This window comes from Danio rerio, chromosome 12 (assembly GCF_052040795.2).
Source record: "Danio rerio strain M-AB ecotype USA chromosome 12, GRCz13ab, whole genome shotgun sequence".
Classification (NCBI taxonomy): Eukaryota; Metazoa; Chordata; class Actinopteri; order Cypriniformes; family Danionidae; genus Danio; species Danio rerio.
The window spans coordinates 18,985,917-19,005,272 of NC_141032.1; the positions used below are offsets into that span (position 1 = coordinate 18,985,917).

The window sequence follows — 19,356 nt, forward strand, 5'->3', positions numbered from 1 at the left end:
AGCGTTTTACGAAACAATTTTCAGTGTTCAAACCCAAGCACTTTTCACTGGCGTCTAACAGAAGAGTATGCTAAATCACTATTTTCACGTTAGATGTCGCTGCACAACTTTAAGCTTCTGACACCAGCTTATAACACAGAAGAAGAGGAGAGGAAGTTCACACGTTTGTTTATAAAGTTACTGGTGACTCGAACAAGCATGGATGGTTCAAGCAGCAGCTCCTGCTCTAGCGATGAAGAAATGATTATTGTTCACAGAGCAATAAGCGGCTAAACGTTCATATCCTCTGGGCATCTTCTTCAATGTGCGCTCGCATTGACAGTTTTGCGCTTGAGCGCCTCTAAGTGCTGCTTAGTGTAACTTCAGCAGCTGCGTGCACGTGAACAAAAGTGCTGATCTAATTGGTGGAGAAGGTTTTGAAGCTGCGCGTCAAAACAAAAAAAAACGAGCATGAGGCGTTTTTTTTTTTAAATGACGCTTTTGTGCTTGGCGTTTTGCGCGTTGGTGTGCACAATAACATTGATGACCTTTATTTAGTTACGAGGCGTTAAACGTCGATGGAAAACGCGAGCAAAAAACATCTCGGTGTGCATGGGCCTTAAAACCTATAAATGAAACCCCCAAAATTACATGAAACTCTGGAGCATACTGTGGTTGTCACACTCTCGGCTCATTCATGTTGCTCCAATCACTGCTCTCCCTCACCATCCACCTCTCACCACACCCGTGAACAATCACCAGAATACAAATTGCCCGCACCTGCAATCATCACACACTACATTTAATCACCTCCTTCACTCATTCACTGGCTGGAATCAAAGTTTGATGGTTCACCTCATCTTCTCTTCCTCTTTCTCTTGTCTTCTTCTGTGGATGCCCCTCTTTGCCCATACTGTGGATGCACATACAGCTGTTTAAGGTAAGTGACTAAGCTTAACTGGTGTTTGACTTAAGATCTGATGATTACCATAACTGTGTGTGAGATCGCTCCCCCTCTGATACTGTACATCACATGCCTGCTTCATCTCTCTGCATATGCCGTATAGTTCTAATAAATACCCATAAATATATAACCATCTTTGTCTTCCTTGTGTGATTGTGACAGTATACCAGACTGAAGAAAAACTGTACACAGCTAATGGAGACTAGCGCCATGCTAACCAGAAGCTGTCCACATCTATTCGCTGGAATGGTACCTTCCATGTGACAAACGCTACCTTCCGTTCCCATGAGCGCCACTATCATTCCTGAGGTCATCACGAGAATGCCACCATGCTTGCCCCATGAGCTACTCAGGCGATCTGAGTACCTGCAATGTTTTTCTCCTACAATGGTCTCTATATTGAGGCTAATGCAGCACCACTATCCTCATAGATGTAATGTGGGATTCTGGAGCGGCTGGTAACTTTATTTCTTCTCACTTTATTACCAAGCATCATAACCCCTCCGTACATAACGAAATTCGATATAAAATAACCACCATTCAGGACTCACCATTAGGCAATGGCAAGATATCCTGAATTACCAAGGAAGTGATTATCCAGTCTCCTCATCGTCGTCAAGAAAAATTAATTCTACTCATTCTTCTTCATGCACTATGGCCTAGATAACAGTCCCTGCGTCTTCCAAAACTTTATAAATAAAATATTTAAGGACTGCCTCCACTGCTTCACTATAGTCTAAATAAATGACATCCTAATCTATTTCCGTAACATTTTAAAACACCAGTCTCATGTCCAGTCATGTCCTCCTGCGTCTCAGAGAAATCAACTCTTCTGATCAACTGCTATAGCCAAACCTTTGGCTATGCCAAACGCCTGTTTCAGTGGTGCGGCAGCCAAAATCTTGGGCTGTGGACAATGTGAAACGTATTATTCTCTGATGAGTCCATCTGGGGGAATGGACTCTAGCAGCATCACTTGGTGACATAAACACCACAAACATCAAAATTGGCCACTGTATCTGTCATGGTCTGTTAAACTTATAGTATATTGTTAGCAAAAGGAGGTTTGACACCATACTAATGAATTATTCATTCATTCATTTAATTTCTTTTCAGCTTAGTCCCTTTATTCATGAGGATTCACCACAGCAGAATAAACCCCCAACTTATCCAGCATATGTCTTAGGCAGTGGACGCACTTCCGACTGCAACCCATACACTCTCATTCACACACATACACTACGGGAGATTTATCTTACCCAAATCACCTTTACTGCATGTGTTTGGACTGTGGGGGAAACCGGAGCACCCAGAGGAAACCCACGCCAACACGGGGAGAATATGCAAACTTCATACAGAAACGGCAACTGACCCAGCCCAGGCTCGAACCAGCGACCTTCTTGCCCTACTAATGAATTATTGTGCTCTATAACCAGGCCTTTCAGTTTCATTATTCAGTCCCTGTGGATGTGTAATACTTTTTATTTTAAAATTAATTTATATAATATTTGAATAATAATCGTTTTTTCACAGTATACACTGTTACTTTTCTAAACCAAATTAATATAAAATTTTAGCGTGTGACAGGTGTACAATTCAGCATTTGGTCCAGAACTAATTTATTTAATTGACAAATGTATAAATATTTTATTGATTGTGGAAAGATTGGTTAACTATGTACAAAAATGATCTTAGACAATGTTTGACTGTTATAATTTATTTTATTTTGAAATAAAAGCTGTATGTTGAGATGTGGTGGAAATGACATTTGTTAATTTCACGGTGGAAACAATGTTAAATATTAACAATTTCTCTTATCTACGTTTGACCACTTGTGAATCTTAAAACTAGACAATTTTTTAACTGATGCGGCCATGTTAAGTTACTTTTGAACAAGCTCCTTTTTACTCAACTAGTAACTACACTGTTAGACCTTACCGGGCGTTTTTACAGTAGAATACTGGCAACACTGTTGCCAGTTACTCACCGTAAAAGTTTGGTTACAGTAAGTAACTGGCAACAGTGTTGCCATTTAATTACTGTAACTGAACCATTACAGTGAGTGGCTGGCAACAGTGTTGCCAGTTATTTACTGTAGCTGAACCAATACAGTGAGTAGCTGGCAACAGTGTTGCCAGTTATTTACTGTAACCGAACCATTACAGTGAGTAGCTGGCAACAGTGTTGCCAGTTAATTACTGCAATAGAGCAGTAGTGGTAACAAACTGGAAACTGCGTACAGTTAATTACTGTACTGTAGGGTTACAACTCACAGCATTATACTGCATACACATTAATAGTATGTTATAGCCTTACTAAAATTAATTAGTATTCTTACCTGTTATTAAAAATAGAAGGCATACAAATTTAGACAAATGTATTTTATTGTTTTGGCAGCAAACAAATATACAACAGAAAATGTATAACAAAATTAAGAAATCAGCAGATATAAATATAATCTTACATATTACAGGTCTGCACAGTAAGGCTGCGGTCACACTAACAATTGAGCATGCAAAATTCTGTCATACGGCACTGCGAAAAGTAGTGGGATTAAACAAAATAATTAGAGATTGAAAAAGCAAGCGACTGGTCCATAGTTTAAATTTTTGTTCAGACAGGTCATAATTTGATCTTTGATTGGTCTCAAGCAATCACATGATGTGATTTTGCAGGTCAGAGAACTCCAAGCTTGAACTTTCCAATGCTGCGAACAGTGAAATTTTTCGCATGAGCTCGCATTCCAGGTCTGCAGCATTCACATGCGTATGAAAGGAATTCTAAAGGGAGAAAAGTGCAGTGTGACTGGGACTTTAAGCTGTAACTCTAATTATACACACCTGATCAAACTAATAATGCTTGTTAGAAATCTACAGGTAATGTTGAAGCAGGGTGTGAACTAAACTCTGCTGCGCTGCAGTCCTCCAGGAACTTGGAGTTTGACCCCCATGGTATATAGCATATTTTTAAAGCAATTGGCAACATTTATCACAAATACATATCAAATAAAAAAATGCACGCATGCACGCACACACACACACACACACACACACACACACACACAGAAAGTGCTGCAGTAAAATGTGTTTCTCTCTCCTCAATGCTGACCATGCAAAAAAAAAAAAAAAACTAAACAGCAAAAAACACAAAATATTTATTTTATTTTTTAAAGTTTCAAATAATTAAAAAATAAGCATATGAAAACACACACATACTATCAAATCCAAAGGATCCAATCTTTTATTGTTATAATTATTATCTACTTTAAAATCTCATGACCACAAACTTTTCTATTGTTTCTAATATAAATTCATAGGTGGAAACACTGCTCTGAAAAATACTTAGCAACAAACTCACAACCTGGGACCTGACAGTGGAGCTTTTAAGTGTGGATAGTTATTTGTATCATATTTTTTGTGATTCCCTGTGATGATTTCTGTGCACATGTTACCTTACTGAGGTGATGGAATTTTTTGGTTTTTATGTGCATAAACTTTTAGCATCTGTACATTATTGCAATATGCAATATCCAATAAATAAATATACTTAAAGCGGGGAGAGGCTAAGTAGCTAACAATGTAGCTATCAAGTACACAGTTCAAGATAACAACAATATAACTTAAAACACAGCCTTATTTTAGAAACCCTCAAAAACATTTTAACACATTTTACTTACTCATTGTAGATTCTTATTTAAAGCCTAAAACATCAGACTCTACATCTGAATTGATAGACAGAGAATAGAGCACACTCAGCAGTAAACAAATCAAACACCTGGCTCCCTTAAAGAGCCAGCATTTTCTGAAAACTTTTTCTAATACCTTTGTGTTTAGAATAAGAATACTCCTGTGGGAGTGTGGTGAGGCCTAAATCATTGTCTTCTGCCTTTAAAATGCACGTCTCTATAAACAGCAACATAAAGCTTCAGAGTAAATGGGACAGTAATGGTTGAACAGTAATTTGCCATTTATTGTCACAGTACATAAAGTAAATTACTGTAATTTATCCTTTGCATTACACAATTCTATACAAACTCTACTCCTTTTACAGTAAAACACTGTTTCCTTTTATTACAGCAAAACACTGACTATTTTGCAGTTATTTACTGCATAATCTACAGGGTAAGCGTGCAGTCAAGCTTTAACCCTAATTAAGCACACCTGATCAAACTAAATCTAAATGTAGTGTGTTGAAGCAGGGCTGGAACTAAATTCTGCTGGGCTGCGGCCCTCTAGTAGTTTGACACCCCTGGAGCATAGCATATTTTCAAAGCAACTGCCTACATTTATCACAATTATGCACATATTGTTTAATAAAAACAATTAAAATATGCAAAGTTCATCCATAGGAAAAAAAATAATTATAATAAATAATCTGATCCTCATTTCGTTCCAAATCTGTAGTAATAATAAAAAAACACAAAAATGACATGATTAATACATTTTTTTTAGGAAAGCCTTTTTACTATACTGTTAATGCCACTTTTACTTACTTTAATTGAAGTTTTCCAAACAAATTCATTGAGTCTCTGCAAACATGTATGTACGTGCTGTTTAAGATATATATTTTTTAAATAACACATTTTTACTAGTCATTTACGTAGCAAAATACTAATATTCAGTTGAAATTGCAAATTAAAAGCTGAACTATAGGTTAAATTAGGCAAATTAGACTAATTATAGAAACGTAAACAAAGTTATAAGAATTATTATGACAATTTCTTTGCTCTGTGTGAATATTTTTGCCTTTAAATGCATTTCATCCATATCTTATGCTTAGCTTTTAATGATCTCTGTGGCATTGGTTGACTCCTGATACTCAATGTTAAAACATAAAAGAAACCAAAGAAAACACATGACTGCAGTGAAATTCAGCTTATCATCAATGCAATGTCCCACTCTCCCCTCAATTCTGACCATTCACATATCAAAACTGAACAGTAAATACATATAAATATATAGAATTATATAATAAAAATAAATAGCAACATAAAGCATCAGAGTAGATGGGGCAGTAATGGTTGATCAGTAATTTACCATTTATTATGACAGTAAATATCTGTAATGGGTACATAGAGTAAATTACTGTGATTTATTCTTTGCACTACAGAATTTCATAAAAATCCTGCTTCTTTAACAGTAAAATACTGTTTCCTTTCATTACAGCTAAACACTGGCTATTTTACAGTTATTTACTGCATAATCTACAGTAAGGGTTAACAGTGTACTCAACAAGACTAAAAGTGCCTGTAGTTAAAGAATTGCCCATACATACATCCTGCTTAGGTATTATTGTAGCCCAGCTTGTGCTGTTTACAGTGTTATCATATCAACATAAATGTCAGTGCATTTTAAAACTTTTTCAGGGGCCCAAAACACTTTTAGACCCCTGGTGGTTAATAACTCTTGGTTTGTTTTGTGCTTGAGCACATGGCTTTTTCTTTGTTTGCCATGTGCTCCTCTTATCCTGCCTCATTGTGTCTAGCTGTCACACCCTCTTGTTTAGATTGTCGAAAGCCAGTCACACTACACTTTTCGCCCCATACACTTCTATTCATACACATGCAAACGCAGCAGACCAGAAGCGCAAGTTTGTACAACAAGTTTCGCAGTTCGCTGTATTGCAAAGGTCAAGCTTGGTGAATACTGGCCTGTGAAAATGCATCACGTGACTCCATTAGACCAATCAAAAATCAAAACATGACCTCTCTGTACAGAAATTTTAAATATGGAGCAATCGCTTGCTTTTTTAATGTCTAAATCATATTGTTTAATCCCAAAATTTATTTTCATGATTTTGATGAAGCAGCATTCAATTTAAGCTCATTAGACCATGACCGTTTCTCAGTGTTTCATTGCAATGTCTTTAAATAAATAATTATTTAGGCCTATTTTAATTTTTCATTTATTTTCATTATTCATTTATTATTATGTACTGTATCGAGTATACCGATGCCACGTCGCCCTGGTCTAAGATTCACCCCAGCTGGCACCTCATTAACACTGGATCAATCACAGTTGGAGCTCATCAGGAGGAGACACATTAACCCAGCCCCACACACGAGGAAGACGAGCTTCATTCTTACATGACTCCCTGCGCTAACACATGTGTTTCTCTGTCTCTCTCTCACAGCAGACTCCAGCTCTTGACCGATCCAGCACCCGAACTCTCACTCTATTTCACCTTTTCACCAGAGCACCTACCCCAAGAAGAGAACCGTATTTATCCCTGGTTCACCTTGTTCACTTTATAAATAAGTCATCCTCTGGGGACCTGTTTGTAACACAACGCTACTGTGTGTGTGTTTTCCCTCTGCCTCGCTACAGTACAATAATTGAGACATAAAATGAAAGTAAAATATAATCAACATTGAAAATGTAAATAAAAACTTAAATGAAAACATAAATGAAAATGTCTTGTCTTAGTCCTATCAAAATAGCAAACACTGAACATCTATGTATATTTAGGCTAAAATACTGCTTTATTTGTTTATTTAAGACTACTTATTTGTACTGAATGTTTGTGCTTTCATTTTAGTTGTCTTTTTTTTTCTTCATTACAATTTTCCCAAACGAGTCCTTTTTGCACTTAACAAGTTTACAATAAAGTGTTTTAACAAATTTTAAATGATTAATGAAAGAATTACAATGCTTTGACTTATTGTTTAATCTCATTTACAAGCACAGAAGCATATTTAAAGCTGCTGTATAGGCTATTTCTGTCCGTTTGCATCCCGTCCCCTTGTGCCCCCTGGCGGCTTATTCACAAACTACGATCATACACTAAAAACAGAGCGGCAGCAATTTCAAATGGCAGCGGTATAAGCCCTGGCGGTAATAGTCACTTTGAACTCTCACCTACTGTATGAGCCACAGATTCAGAGTAAACTTAGTAAAGGCAAGCTTCTTTGGTGATGTGCAGTATTAGATTATACATTTAGCGGACATTTGTGCTCAGGCCTGGTCCTAACTAATTTGGCACCCTAGGCAAGATTTCAGGTGGTGCCCCGTCACATTACATAAATGTAACTGCTAGTATATATTCATAAGAAACTAAATAGCTTTTTGATTGACTACTACAAGCTGGGAAATTGTCAGATAAATATGCCAATACAATTAACATTATTGCTGAATAGATCTAATATTTACACATTTGCTTGAGGAAGGAATGATGGGGGTAGTTACATTACTATTTTCCATAACATCTATGCCCTTTCATAACATTAGCTGACGTTAAAACATGCAGATAGCACTACTGCTATTTATTAATTAGCAATCTGTCAATGTTGGGATGTAAAAAATATAGGACAACAAATAGATTCAAATGATAGAATACATAGCAAACATTAAAAAATATTGACAATAAAATAAAAGGTTTAGCCTATTAAAATCAATGCCCTTTAGAGAAATTAAATAAAGCTATAAAATCTATTTCACTTTTATTTGTATTTGCATATTAATTACAGTTACTATAGTTATTTAGTGAAGAGCAGCAAATGAATCTCTCATTGTGTTTTGTTTGATAACAGAGGTATCACTTTAAGAATGCACAGATCAATAATGAAAGTATTCGACTACTTTAGTGACTGTTTCTGCTCATTTAAGAGAAAATTAGCTGTGTTTACATATTTTTAAGTGAATTTGTCTGTTTAAACACGCACCCGAATCACCAAAGTATCGCTAACTTAGCGCGGTTAAGTTGGTTTTGTTTTCGATATTTCTGACACATTCAGTGATAGATGGCAATAACTCAAAGCTAATTCACAGCTGTCTTTTTTTTTTTTTTTTTGCTCAATATTATGACCACTGCTCGGTTTAAGCCCCTGCAATGTGCATTTAGAGGGAGAGCAAAAAAAATAAAAAAACACTTTTCGTCAGTCCCTTACTGAGTGCTCCACTTAGCGCGAGCTCTCCCGGCTAAACGCATATTGCGAAGGCCTTAAACGGAGCAGTGCTCGTAATGTCGAGCAAAAAAAAAAAAAAAACGAAAAAGACAGCTGTGAAACATAACCAGCTTTGTCTTTTTGTAGGAATCACAGTTTAGATCTGTTTAGGGTAAGAGGTTTTTGAGTTATGTACCCACCGGTTGGTTTCAGCGCATGCGTGAACTCCACCTTACAGGACAGCGCTCAGGTCCTACTTTCAACTTAAAAATTAATCCACGCAAAATTTAGAATAAAGGCCTGCACTTAAAACTAATTGAAAATTCATTTAAAAAACTGGGCTCGAAAATGTAATACCTCGTCAGATGATGTTTATTACTTTTAATACTTTTTAATGGCCTTAATTTTGGCTAATTTCATTTACTACCTTTTACAACCCCGCAGACACCTTGTGTCTAATGTCTCCTTGTTAAGGCTGATTTATACTTCTGCATCAAACGCCGGCGTATTCTACAGTGCTGACGCATAGCCCTTCGCCGTGGCTGTCGGCGTCGCTGATGTGCACCTCTCAAAAAATGTAACTACACAACGCAACGACGCGTAGTGCAAGCTCTGTGATTGGTCGGCTTAGTAGCGCTGACGAGTCTGGGCGGGACCGAGAGCCGCGTGAATGGTGCGAGCCTGATGGAGCGATTGTTTACAAGGGTGGAGTCCCGTGAAGGAGCTCCGGATGGAAAGTTTTGTTTTGTGTTTACCTCATAATTAAAGTTGTTGCACGTCCGCCGGTTCCTGCCTCAAAGTTTGAGCCACTTGTACATCCTGGAAGTGTTCAGGAAAAGCAAAAAAGCAGTGAAGAAACTCGACACAGAGGAACATTTACACCTCACTGCCAATTGCCGTTTCGGAAGTGTTAATGCAGACCCACAGAGACAGCGTGCAGAGGTATAAATGCACAGCTACGCGTGTTGCATGCCCCATGGGTTACGCCGGTCACTTGACACAGAAGTATAAACCAGGCTTTAGTGTTTGCTGAATTTAGTCTAGTACCTGTCTTTGACTTAGTTTTGTGTTTGTACCTATTTCTTTTTTGAGATTTTGCACTGAATTTTACATAAACATGTGGAGATTGGCTAAATTTATCTATATTTTAACCAATCACAATCTTTTTACCTAAGATCTGCAACGTAGTGCGTGACCATCTGTTCAAGTATGCCTGATGTTGATTTGAGATTGTATGAGCAGAGAAGCCTACAAACTCTGCATGTGTCTTGATGCTGGCTTCAAATGATAAAACTGCAAACTTTTTTCTTCAGTAAATGTTTTTAATAACTGTATCTATCTCCTGACCTTTGTCCATCTCCACGGGTATTTGGGATTAACTGATAATCACCATAGCAGGGCAGGCCCTTGTCAGGATCATCAGTGTATTGATGCACCTAGCTCTGCAAGTCAATTTATTTAGCTGTTGTCTGGTTTAAATTCATTATGTGCTTAATAATTGTACTTTCATATTTTGTAAAGGATTTATTTTTCATTGCTAAAGTAAGCATTGCGATATTTACAAACCAGTTGTTTAATCATAGTTAGTGTTTTTTAAGATAATTCAGAATGAGATATTAAATATATTTTAAACTATTCAAATTAACATTTATAATTCTTATGATTCACGCATGTACTAGTTAATTTGTATGTTAATAAATGCTTTAAACATTCAACTTCATCCAGTTTTGTGACCTAATCTAAAGTGAGGACTATTTATGCTTAATAAATACCTTATAAATGACAATTAAAAGCTCAGATAAATTCTAAACAGAAAAAAAAGAATCATAAACGAAATTATTCAATTCTATTAATTTGAAGATACACAAATGAAACTGTATCAACTGAAAATAAATCTTGCAACCTTATCTAAAATACAATTACTGTACCATGTAAACATTGCATCCTATTATATTGTTAAATTATTATATTGTTGTTGTTTTATCCAATTTTTGTCGCATTTTGACACTTCGGTATTCTGCAATGTTTAAACTTACAAGTAATTTTACTTTTTAAATAAGATTGCAAAGATTATTGTTCATTTGATACCAAGCCTTTATTTGTCATTTATAAAGGATTTATAAATCATGGATAGTCCTCACTTTAGATTAGGTCACAAAACTACATGTGGTTGAGTTAATAAAACATGTATTAACATACATAGTAACCATTAATATATGCCTGAATAATAAGATATATAGACATTGATTGGAATAGTTTATTAATCATCACTCATTCTGATTGAACTTTAAAACCTCCAACTACTCTTAAATACAAATGGTTTGTAAATAATGCAATATTGAATTTAGTAATAAAAAGTCAACCAGTCACAAATTATGAAAGTACATTTACTAAGCACATTATAAATGTGCTTATAAGTCAATAATACAGCATTTGTAGCTTCAGTTATAAACTGCTTACTGATGCTTATTAATGTAGAGGTAATGCTTAACAAATAATGAATACACTAGATGCTAATGCTTAATATAATAAATGATTCATAGTGTGTAAAGTGTTACAGATTTCCCTTCATCACACCAACAACAGGCGCTACGCCATAATCGCGTTCCTACAAGAGCAAACACTTAATTGGTTTACGTGACATGAATGTCTGCTAAAGTTCAGATTTTCCATCTTGACCAATTCGTGCAACATGCTCATTAGCGGCGCTTTATGCAATATGGTCATTCGCACCACCTCATTCACACAAATAGTGCCACAGGATGTCTATTCACAGCTTTGTATTAATTTAACATGTAAATCACTCGTGCTTGATGCTTCATCCGTGTCAGGTTTAAACGCACCATAAGAACTGTGTTGCAGCTGGATGGACATCCGCTTTATAAAGCATATGCCAGACTTGGTGGTTCATTACTTATACCAGTCCATAATATACTTATATATACATTTTTGTAAAAGGGCATCTATGAAGCAAAAACTATTTTTGGAAGCTGTTTGACAAACATGTGTGTTGGTATGGTGTGTCCACAATCATATTGGAGTGATGTAGGTATATAAACAAGACAGGATTTGCAAAGAAACCAGGATTAAAAGATCTGTTCAAACTCTCTATAATGATGTATATGATCTCTATTCAAACTATAAATCAGGTCTATTTTGTACAGTAAATTGCCTAATGAATCTCTATACAGCAGAATATTTAACAGTTTGGGGGGCATCTTGTCAGATTTGCAGCAAGTACAATAGCAAAAACAGCACGATCGGCTCAATCATCACACTAGGGTATTTGTGACATAAGCAAACGCGTTTTAGGATAGATAATAAAGAAATTAAATTACTGCATTAAAAAAAAAATAACTCCCCATATTATAAATGGTTTTAAAGGAATTCGCCTGTAAAATGTAATAAGCTACAGGCTGAATTTTTCATTGAATCAGACATCGAGGGCAACTAAAATGCACACAACAATCTCTTTATTTCCCTGTTTGAAACTTCAGTATACACAGTAATGGTCTCTACAATTATGTCCTCCAAACACACATGAAGAGGTTAAACAGCTCTAATTCAAGATAAAAACTAAACAAATGCTTATTCATTTGATCACATCCAACCTAGATTTATTGGAATTCCATTGCGACTAAACACATCTTATAGTGCTGCAATTACAGTATCAGAGATACATTTTAAACATGCTACTTCAATGTAGCATGAAAAATAGTCAACAACCAGGAGATATGTAGTCTTTTCCCAGAAAAAAAAAAGTCTGTGCCCACTCGCTGCCAGGGTCTTTCAGGCACTGGGGTAGTCAGCAAGGGTTCTCTGTGTTCTGCTCTATTCTGTGAACATATAGTACAGTTCTCCACCAACTGACTAATGTGAATAGACAGTCCTGACCACCAGACGGCCTGACGGGCTCAGGCTGGGCATTTGACAATACCCTGGTGACCATCGTGTATGTTATGCAGGACCTCCTGCCTCATCCATTGAGGAATTACTATTCTTTGGCCCCTGAGGAGTAGCTCTCCAGCAACAGTAAGATTTTCTCTTTCAAGCCAGTATGGCCCCAACTCAGGTGGAAGATGTTATGTGGTAAACAGGTGGTAAACAGTTATGAGCTGTTTACCCGCCACATGCACAATGTCAAATGTGACATTGTTCCCGTTCCAATTGGCTTTTCTGTTTCGCTCCATCTCCAGGGCCATTGCCTCCAATGTTGGGCCTTTTTCCTCCTCTCTCTGTTCCCAGGTCGGACTTCTTCTTGCTTTTTCCGAATACCAGCTTCTTTTCTCTCACTCAATCCTCTGCATCCCCCACATCCGCTTCATCGAGCGCCCTCTGCTGGGTAATGTTGAGACGGCCGCTGAATTTCTGTTATAGTTTGTGACTTTATTCTGGCTGTTGTTTTGCTTTTCTTTTTTGTCTCAGGATCATGAAGGGATGCCCTCTGCTGTGAATATGTTCTGCCAGCACTGTTTACAGTTAAAGACTGCCAAAAGACTTTTTGTTCTGTTTTTTCCTTCCTCTTGGCTGGATTTTGGTCTTCCTCAAGAAAATAACTTATTTTCTATCTAACTTATTTAGAATTTGAATCAGTTGTATCTCACTTGTTGTTTTTTCCAGACTTTATTGATCCTAAACAAAACTGTTAAATTATGACCCTGAGCATGTCTTGGCATTTTAATAAAGGTGCTTAATCATAATGATTTAGGGAAAATTCTTTTAAATAACATTGTTTTCTCTTGAACTTTAAGTGCAGTCACTTTATTGATGGTGTTTGATCATAATAATCTAGCAAAAGTCTGTAAAATAACAGTATTTCTTTGTAAAACACTTATTGTGTAACTTTATTGAACATATTTTATCATAATAATTTTGGAAAAGTCTGTAAACTAACAGTTTATTCTTTGTAAAAAAAAAAAGAAAAGAAAAAAAAAACTTAATGTGTAACTTTAATTGAACAGATTTGATTATAATAATCTAGGAAAAGTCTGTAAAATAAAATGTTTTTCTGTAAACATTTAAATGAAAATATCTGTAAAGTTATTTTTTGCACTTTATTTCAACAAAGAAATTTTACCGTAATTTTATGGTTTTTGTTTGGTAACTATAGCTGCCAGTCATTTGACCTTTATTTTACAATTTTATTTATTTATTTATCTGTTAAGCATTAACTCTACATTAGTAAGCCTTAGTAAGCAGTTTATAACTTCAGCTACAAATGCTCTATTCTTGACTTACAAACATATTTATAATGTGCTTAATAATTGTACTTTCATGCTTTGCTAATGATTTATTTTTCATTACTAAATTAAGTATTGCATTATTTACAAACCATTTGTGTTTAAGAGTAGTTGAGGGTTTTTAGAATAATTCAGAATAAGTTAGTAAATTATTAATAAACTATAAAAATCAACGTTTATATATCTTGCTATTCAGGCATATATGTATGCTATATAAATCCCTTATAAATGACAAATAAAGGCTCAGTTAAATTCTAAACAGGAAAAATTACATTATACATTCCTATTCATTTAAAGATATACAAATGAAACTGTACTTCAAAAGAAAAATAAATCTTTGCAACCTTATTTAAAATAAAATAACTGTATAGTTTAAACATTGCATCTTATTGTTTTGTTAAATTATTATATTGTTGTTGTTTTATCCAGTTTTATGTCGTATTTTGACACTCCTGTAATTTGGCAATGTTTTAACTTTACAGTAATTTTACTTTTTAGAATAGATTGCAGATTATTGTTCATTTTATTCTGAGCCTTTAATTGTCATTTATAAGGGATTTATAAAGCATGAATAGTCCTCACTTTAGATCAGGTCACAAAACTGCATGAAGTTGAGTTAATAAAGCATTTATTAACATATTAGTTAACTATTGGTATATGCCTGAATAATAAGATATATAAATGTTGATTTCAATAGTTTATTAATCATTTTCTAACTCATTCTGAATTATCCTAAAAACCCTCAACTACTCTTAAATATAACTAGTTTGTAAATAATGCGATACTTAATTTAGTAATGAAAAATAAATCATTAACTAAGTATGAAAATACAATTATTAAGCACATTATATAGGTGCTTATTAGTCAAGAATAGAGCATTTGTAGCTGCAGTTATAAACTGCTTACTAACGTTTATTAATGTAGAGTTAATGCTTAATAAATAATGAATTCACTAGATGCTAATGCTTAGTAAATGATTCATAGTGTGTAGTTATTATAAAGTGTTACCATTTTTAATTAATTTAGTAATTACAATTTAGTAATCACAATTTATTACTTTAATTTTACGTAATTTTAAATATACTTAAAAAAACAGGAAAAAACACTGCAAATATTAAGGCAAATTTAATGTATAAAACAGACTAATTACTGCAATTTGTCATTTCTTATAAAGTACATAAAATAACAGTCAAGCTGTTAATTTACAGATTGTAATTTTTACGTACTTTTGTATAAATACTGCATAAATAATTCTGTAATTTCCCAGTATGAAAAAACAAGAATGTCAGTAATTTGTCTTTAATGATAAAGTACCTAAAATGAAAGTTAAACTGTTAATTCAGAGAGATTGTCATTTTACTAAGTTTTGAATATAATTCATTCATTCATTCATTTTCTTGTCGGCTTAGTCTCTTTATTAATCCGGGGTCACCACAGCGGAAAGAACCGCCAAATTATCTAGCAAGTTTTTTACGCAGCAGATGCCCTTCCAACCGCAATCCATCTCTGGGAAACATCCACACACACACACATTCACACACACACTCATACACTACGGACAATTTAGCCTTCCCAATTCACCTGTACCGCATGTCTTTGGACTGTGGGGGAAACCAGAGCACCTGGAGGAAACCCACGCGAAGGCAGGGAGAACATGCAAACTCCACACTGAAACGCCAACTGAGCCGAGGTTTGAACCAGCGACCTTCTTGCTGTGAGGCAACAGCATTATCTACTGCGCCACTTCCTCGTCTTGAATATAATTTTAAATGACAAAAATTTACTTTAAAAAAATTAGAGATATTTTTTGTAAAATTAGGTGGGTTTTTTTTTTCATGCGTAATGCATTATTAACATCCAAATTCATGTTTGGTAACATTATGTAACGTCGGGGAGTAACACATACAACTAGAGGTAAGATCCAAATGCAGGTTTATTCAAAGTCAGGCAAGCGATGGTCAACTCAGGTGCAAACAGGTATTGGAGACAGTCCAGAATCACAGTCGAATACAGGCTAGAGGTCAGAAAGGCAGGCGGCAGGCAAAGACAAAGAGGCTAACAAGGCTAACGGTCGGTACACAAGATAACAAGACTGGGAAAACGCGTTGTAATGCTACTTAACAGTGAACAAGACTTGGCAAACTGAAGGGGTGAATGTGTGGCTTAAACCGTGTGTGCTAATCAGTCTCTGAAAGTCCTCAGGTGTGCGAATGTAATCAGTCTAGATGAGGAAGCATGTGTGAGTCTGACCGGAGTGCATGTGTGAATATGTAGTCCAGAAATGGCGGATTTGAAGTCCATGGTATTTGTAGGTGCAAACCAGAGATCTTATGGGAAATGATCGCTGGTAATTGTGACACATTAGTTAATGCACCATGAGTTATCTATTACCAATGAAAAACTGTATTTTCATTGACTAACCAGCAAATACTTAATGTTACCATTAATGCATATCAAAACAATATTGTTGAATGCTGAGATTTGTACCTTTAATTAGATTTTTTTGGGGTAATTTGATCCGGTTATAAAGAATTGTATTACATAATCAGAATAGCTTAGTCTTAATCTGCTCCATTAAATTCAACACAGGTCTAATGTAAGAAACACTTTTTAAACATTTAATATTTATGGTTTTCCTACATGATATGCAAATAAACACAGTACAGACTTGAGATTGCCATGCCAGAATATTTAATATTTATCCATTTGCAGGTCAAATAGATCCAGTACAAAATTCTTCTTCTTGGATAAACAAAAATATATGAAACACAAGAAAAATGGAATTTCCTAAAATACCACTATCATAGCCCTAACAGCAGAACAACTTGATGAAATAGAAGAAATAAAAACACATTAAAATAGAGAAACCATAAACGTGACTTTTTCAGAATGCAGAGAAGGCTCCAGTGGCCTTACATTAGGGGATAGCTGGCCTTTGTCGCAACGCCACAGTGATTGTTTTTGTCTTTTGCCATGTAGATGTAGCCTTTGTCACCCCATTTGTCAGACCAGCTAAAAAAAGTTGAAAGAAATAATAAAATATGAAAACATGCAATCAAGCTTGTGCCCGCAAAACTAAAGATTGTTTGCATCATACCTGTTCTTCACAATCCAGTATCTATTCCCAGCAACATCAGCACCCTGATAACCATAGCCAACCACCAAGACTGCATGATCAAGTCGACTACTGCTACATGCTCTCTCATAATAGATGCCTAAAGATCAGAATATTACAAAGGTGTCAAGACAGAGTAAGTTCAGTAATAAGTTTGTAATAATTGTATAACTAACCATTTTTGCAAATATTGAATTAAAACTAGAGTTGAGGGATATCAGGCACTTACCAGACTGATAGAACTGTAGGGATTGATGTGATGCGTCAATAGCAACAGATACAGGACCCACAGCAGCAACAGCATTCATTAGGGCAAGCTCATTACCGCTGGGAATGTCCACGAATCCAGTGATTTTAGCGACATTAAAACGGGGGTCATACCGGCATGGCAGATCATCCTGCAAGCACAAAGTTAAAATAAGAAAAACATGGTACATTGAAGTCTTAAAATACTTAATGACCTTCATTCAAAGAGATTAAAAAACTAAAATGACATTTGTCCACAATCTGCAAATACAGCAGTTTAATCCCATGTCTTCAAAAGAGTTTTCCTTGCTCAGAAACTGTCACAATATGATTCTTACCCTTGCAAGATAAGGGTATGACTGCTCAGAATCCAGCCCCTTGTTTTCTTTAACATACTGGAAGGCCAGGTCCATGAGGCCTCCATTACACCCTTGATTGCCCTGTGGTCTGGAACAGTCCACCAAGTTTTGCTCACTCATAGAAATCAACTTTCCAGTTTTACGGAAGAGCTGACCTTCCAAGGCACCCGTTGAACTGAAAGACCAGCAAGATCCACATTGTTTCTAAAACCACAAAACAGAATAGTCACCAAACAGTAAAGCTACAGATACACATACTGACATTTAATAGCCATTTATATGTTAAACTGGGTTTACCAGATCAACTGTAAATAGATCAATTGTAATAGATGCAACTATAGGTCCTAATTTAGCATAAAACATTTGCAGTTTTCAGTTACTTTAAACTCACCTGGTCTTTGACAGGAGTAACATAGCCCCTCTGTCTCCAGTCAACCTGTTGTGGGGCTGCAAAAAAGCTGGGTTCCATGAACAACGGGCCCTGTGACGTCTGGTTGGGGTCATGCTTATAACCATTCATTGCCTGTCTGAACTCCTCATTTGTCTAATTAAGAGATTGTAGTGAAAAAAGTTAAAAACAGCCTTACAAATAGTACTTTAAAAGGTATAGCACCTCAAATTGCGAAAGTAATTTTGCAGAAAATCCATTGAAACACACAGGGCTTAAATCTCTAATCTAGGATGTTGTTGACTGTAATTGAATCATTTAATAAACACAACAACATTCTGATCTGGTTTCACACTTATGAATCTTGCATTTTGATTGTTTTTTTTCTCTCTTTGACCATTTGGATTGTATAAAGCAATATAGATAGAGAAATAAATGACTGTAATTGACTGTAATACTAAACTGCTCACCATGTCACCAAATTGATTCATTCCCATTTTAAAGGTGTGATTTCCATAGGAATACTCAAAGTTGTGTTGCTCAATTTTTCTCAAGTTCTCCTCCCAAATCATTCTCCTCCCGACCTCTACGTCCTGGAGTAGAAAGTAGATACAGTATCAGCTATTGCAAAGCACCAGTTCAGCATAAACGCATGCACTGCATTATTTATTCATGTTAAGCTGATACATGGCTAAAGACTACAGTCTTCCCACCACATGATAGCTTTTTCCATGCTGGCTCTTCCAGGAGTTCCAGTGGTCATCTAACTGGATGTCTATAGATGAAGCAGCAAACACTGCACTTATGCACAGCGTGACGAGCAAAGCAAACATCATCCTGCCTGAAAGACTGACAGAAAAAAACAATAACAGTAAAAAAAACAAAATTAACTTAAATTAACTTTAAAGAAAAAAATTAACTTTAAAGAAAATTTACAAACATTAACAAAACACTTTAAACAGGCAACAGCACAAGCAGTTCACTTTACTGTGAGTTGAGGTAAATGTCACATTAATATGATACAAGCAATGTCTCTTATGAAGGTAGGAAAAAAAGAAAGATTTACACTTACCTTTCACAAACAAACCTTGACTGTAATTGTTTACAACTGAGTGTATTTTATAGCCTATCCGAACATAGAGGCGGTCTCTCATTGGCTGACATTGATGATGAAACTAGTCAA

At 35.6% G+C, this 19,356-nt stretch overlaps 2 protein-coding genes across 2 annotated transcripts in view; both read right to left on the reverse strand.

The window, feature by feature from the left end:
- Positions 1–19,356, reverse strand: part of LOC147841358 (uncharacterized) — a 206,412-nt gene that overhangs the window by 122,077 nt on the left and 64,979 nt on the right. The window lies entirely within an intron of this gene.
- On the reverse strand, positions 16,740–19,022 carry si:dkey-239j18.3. Its single transcript, XM_087276073.1, has 7 exons — positions 18,887–19,022; positions 18,644–18,766; positions 18,177–18,329; positions 17,765–17,989; positions 17,410–17,578; positions 17,163–17,280; positions 16,740–17,077 (listed from the first exon to the last, which is right to left on the reverse strand). The coding sequence occupies exons 1-7, from the start codon at positions 19,007–19,009 to the stop codon at positions 16,978–16,980; spliced, it is 1,011 nt and encodes a 336-aa protein (XP_087132199.1). The 5' UTR covers positions 19,010–19,022; the 3' UTR covers positions 16,740–16,977.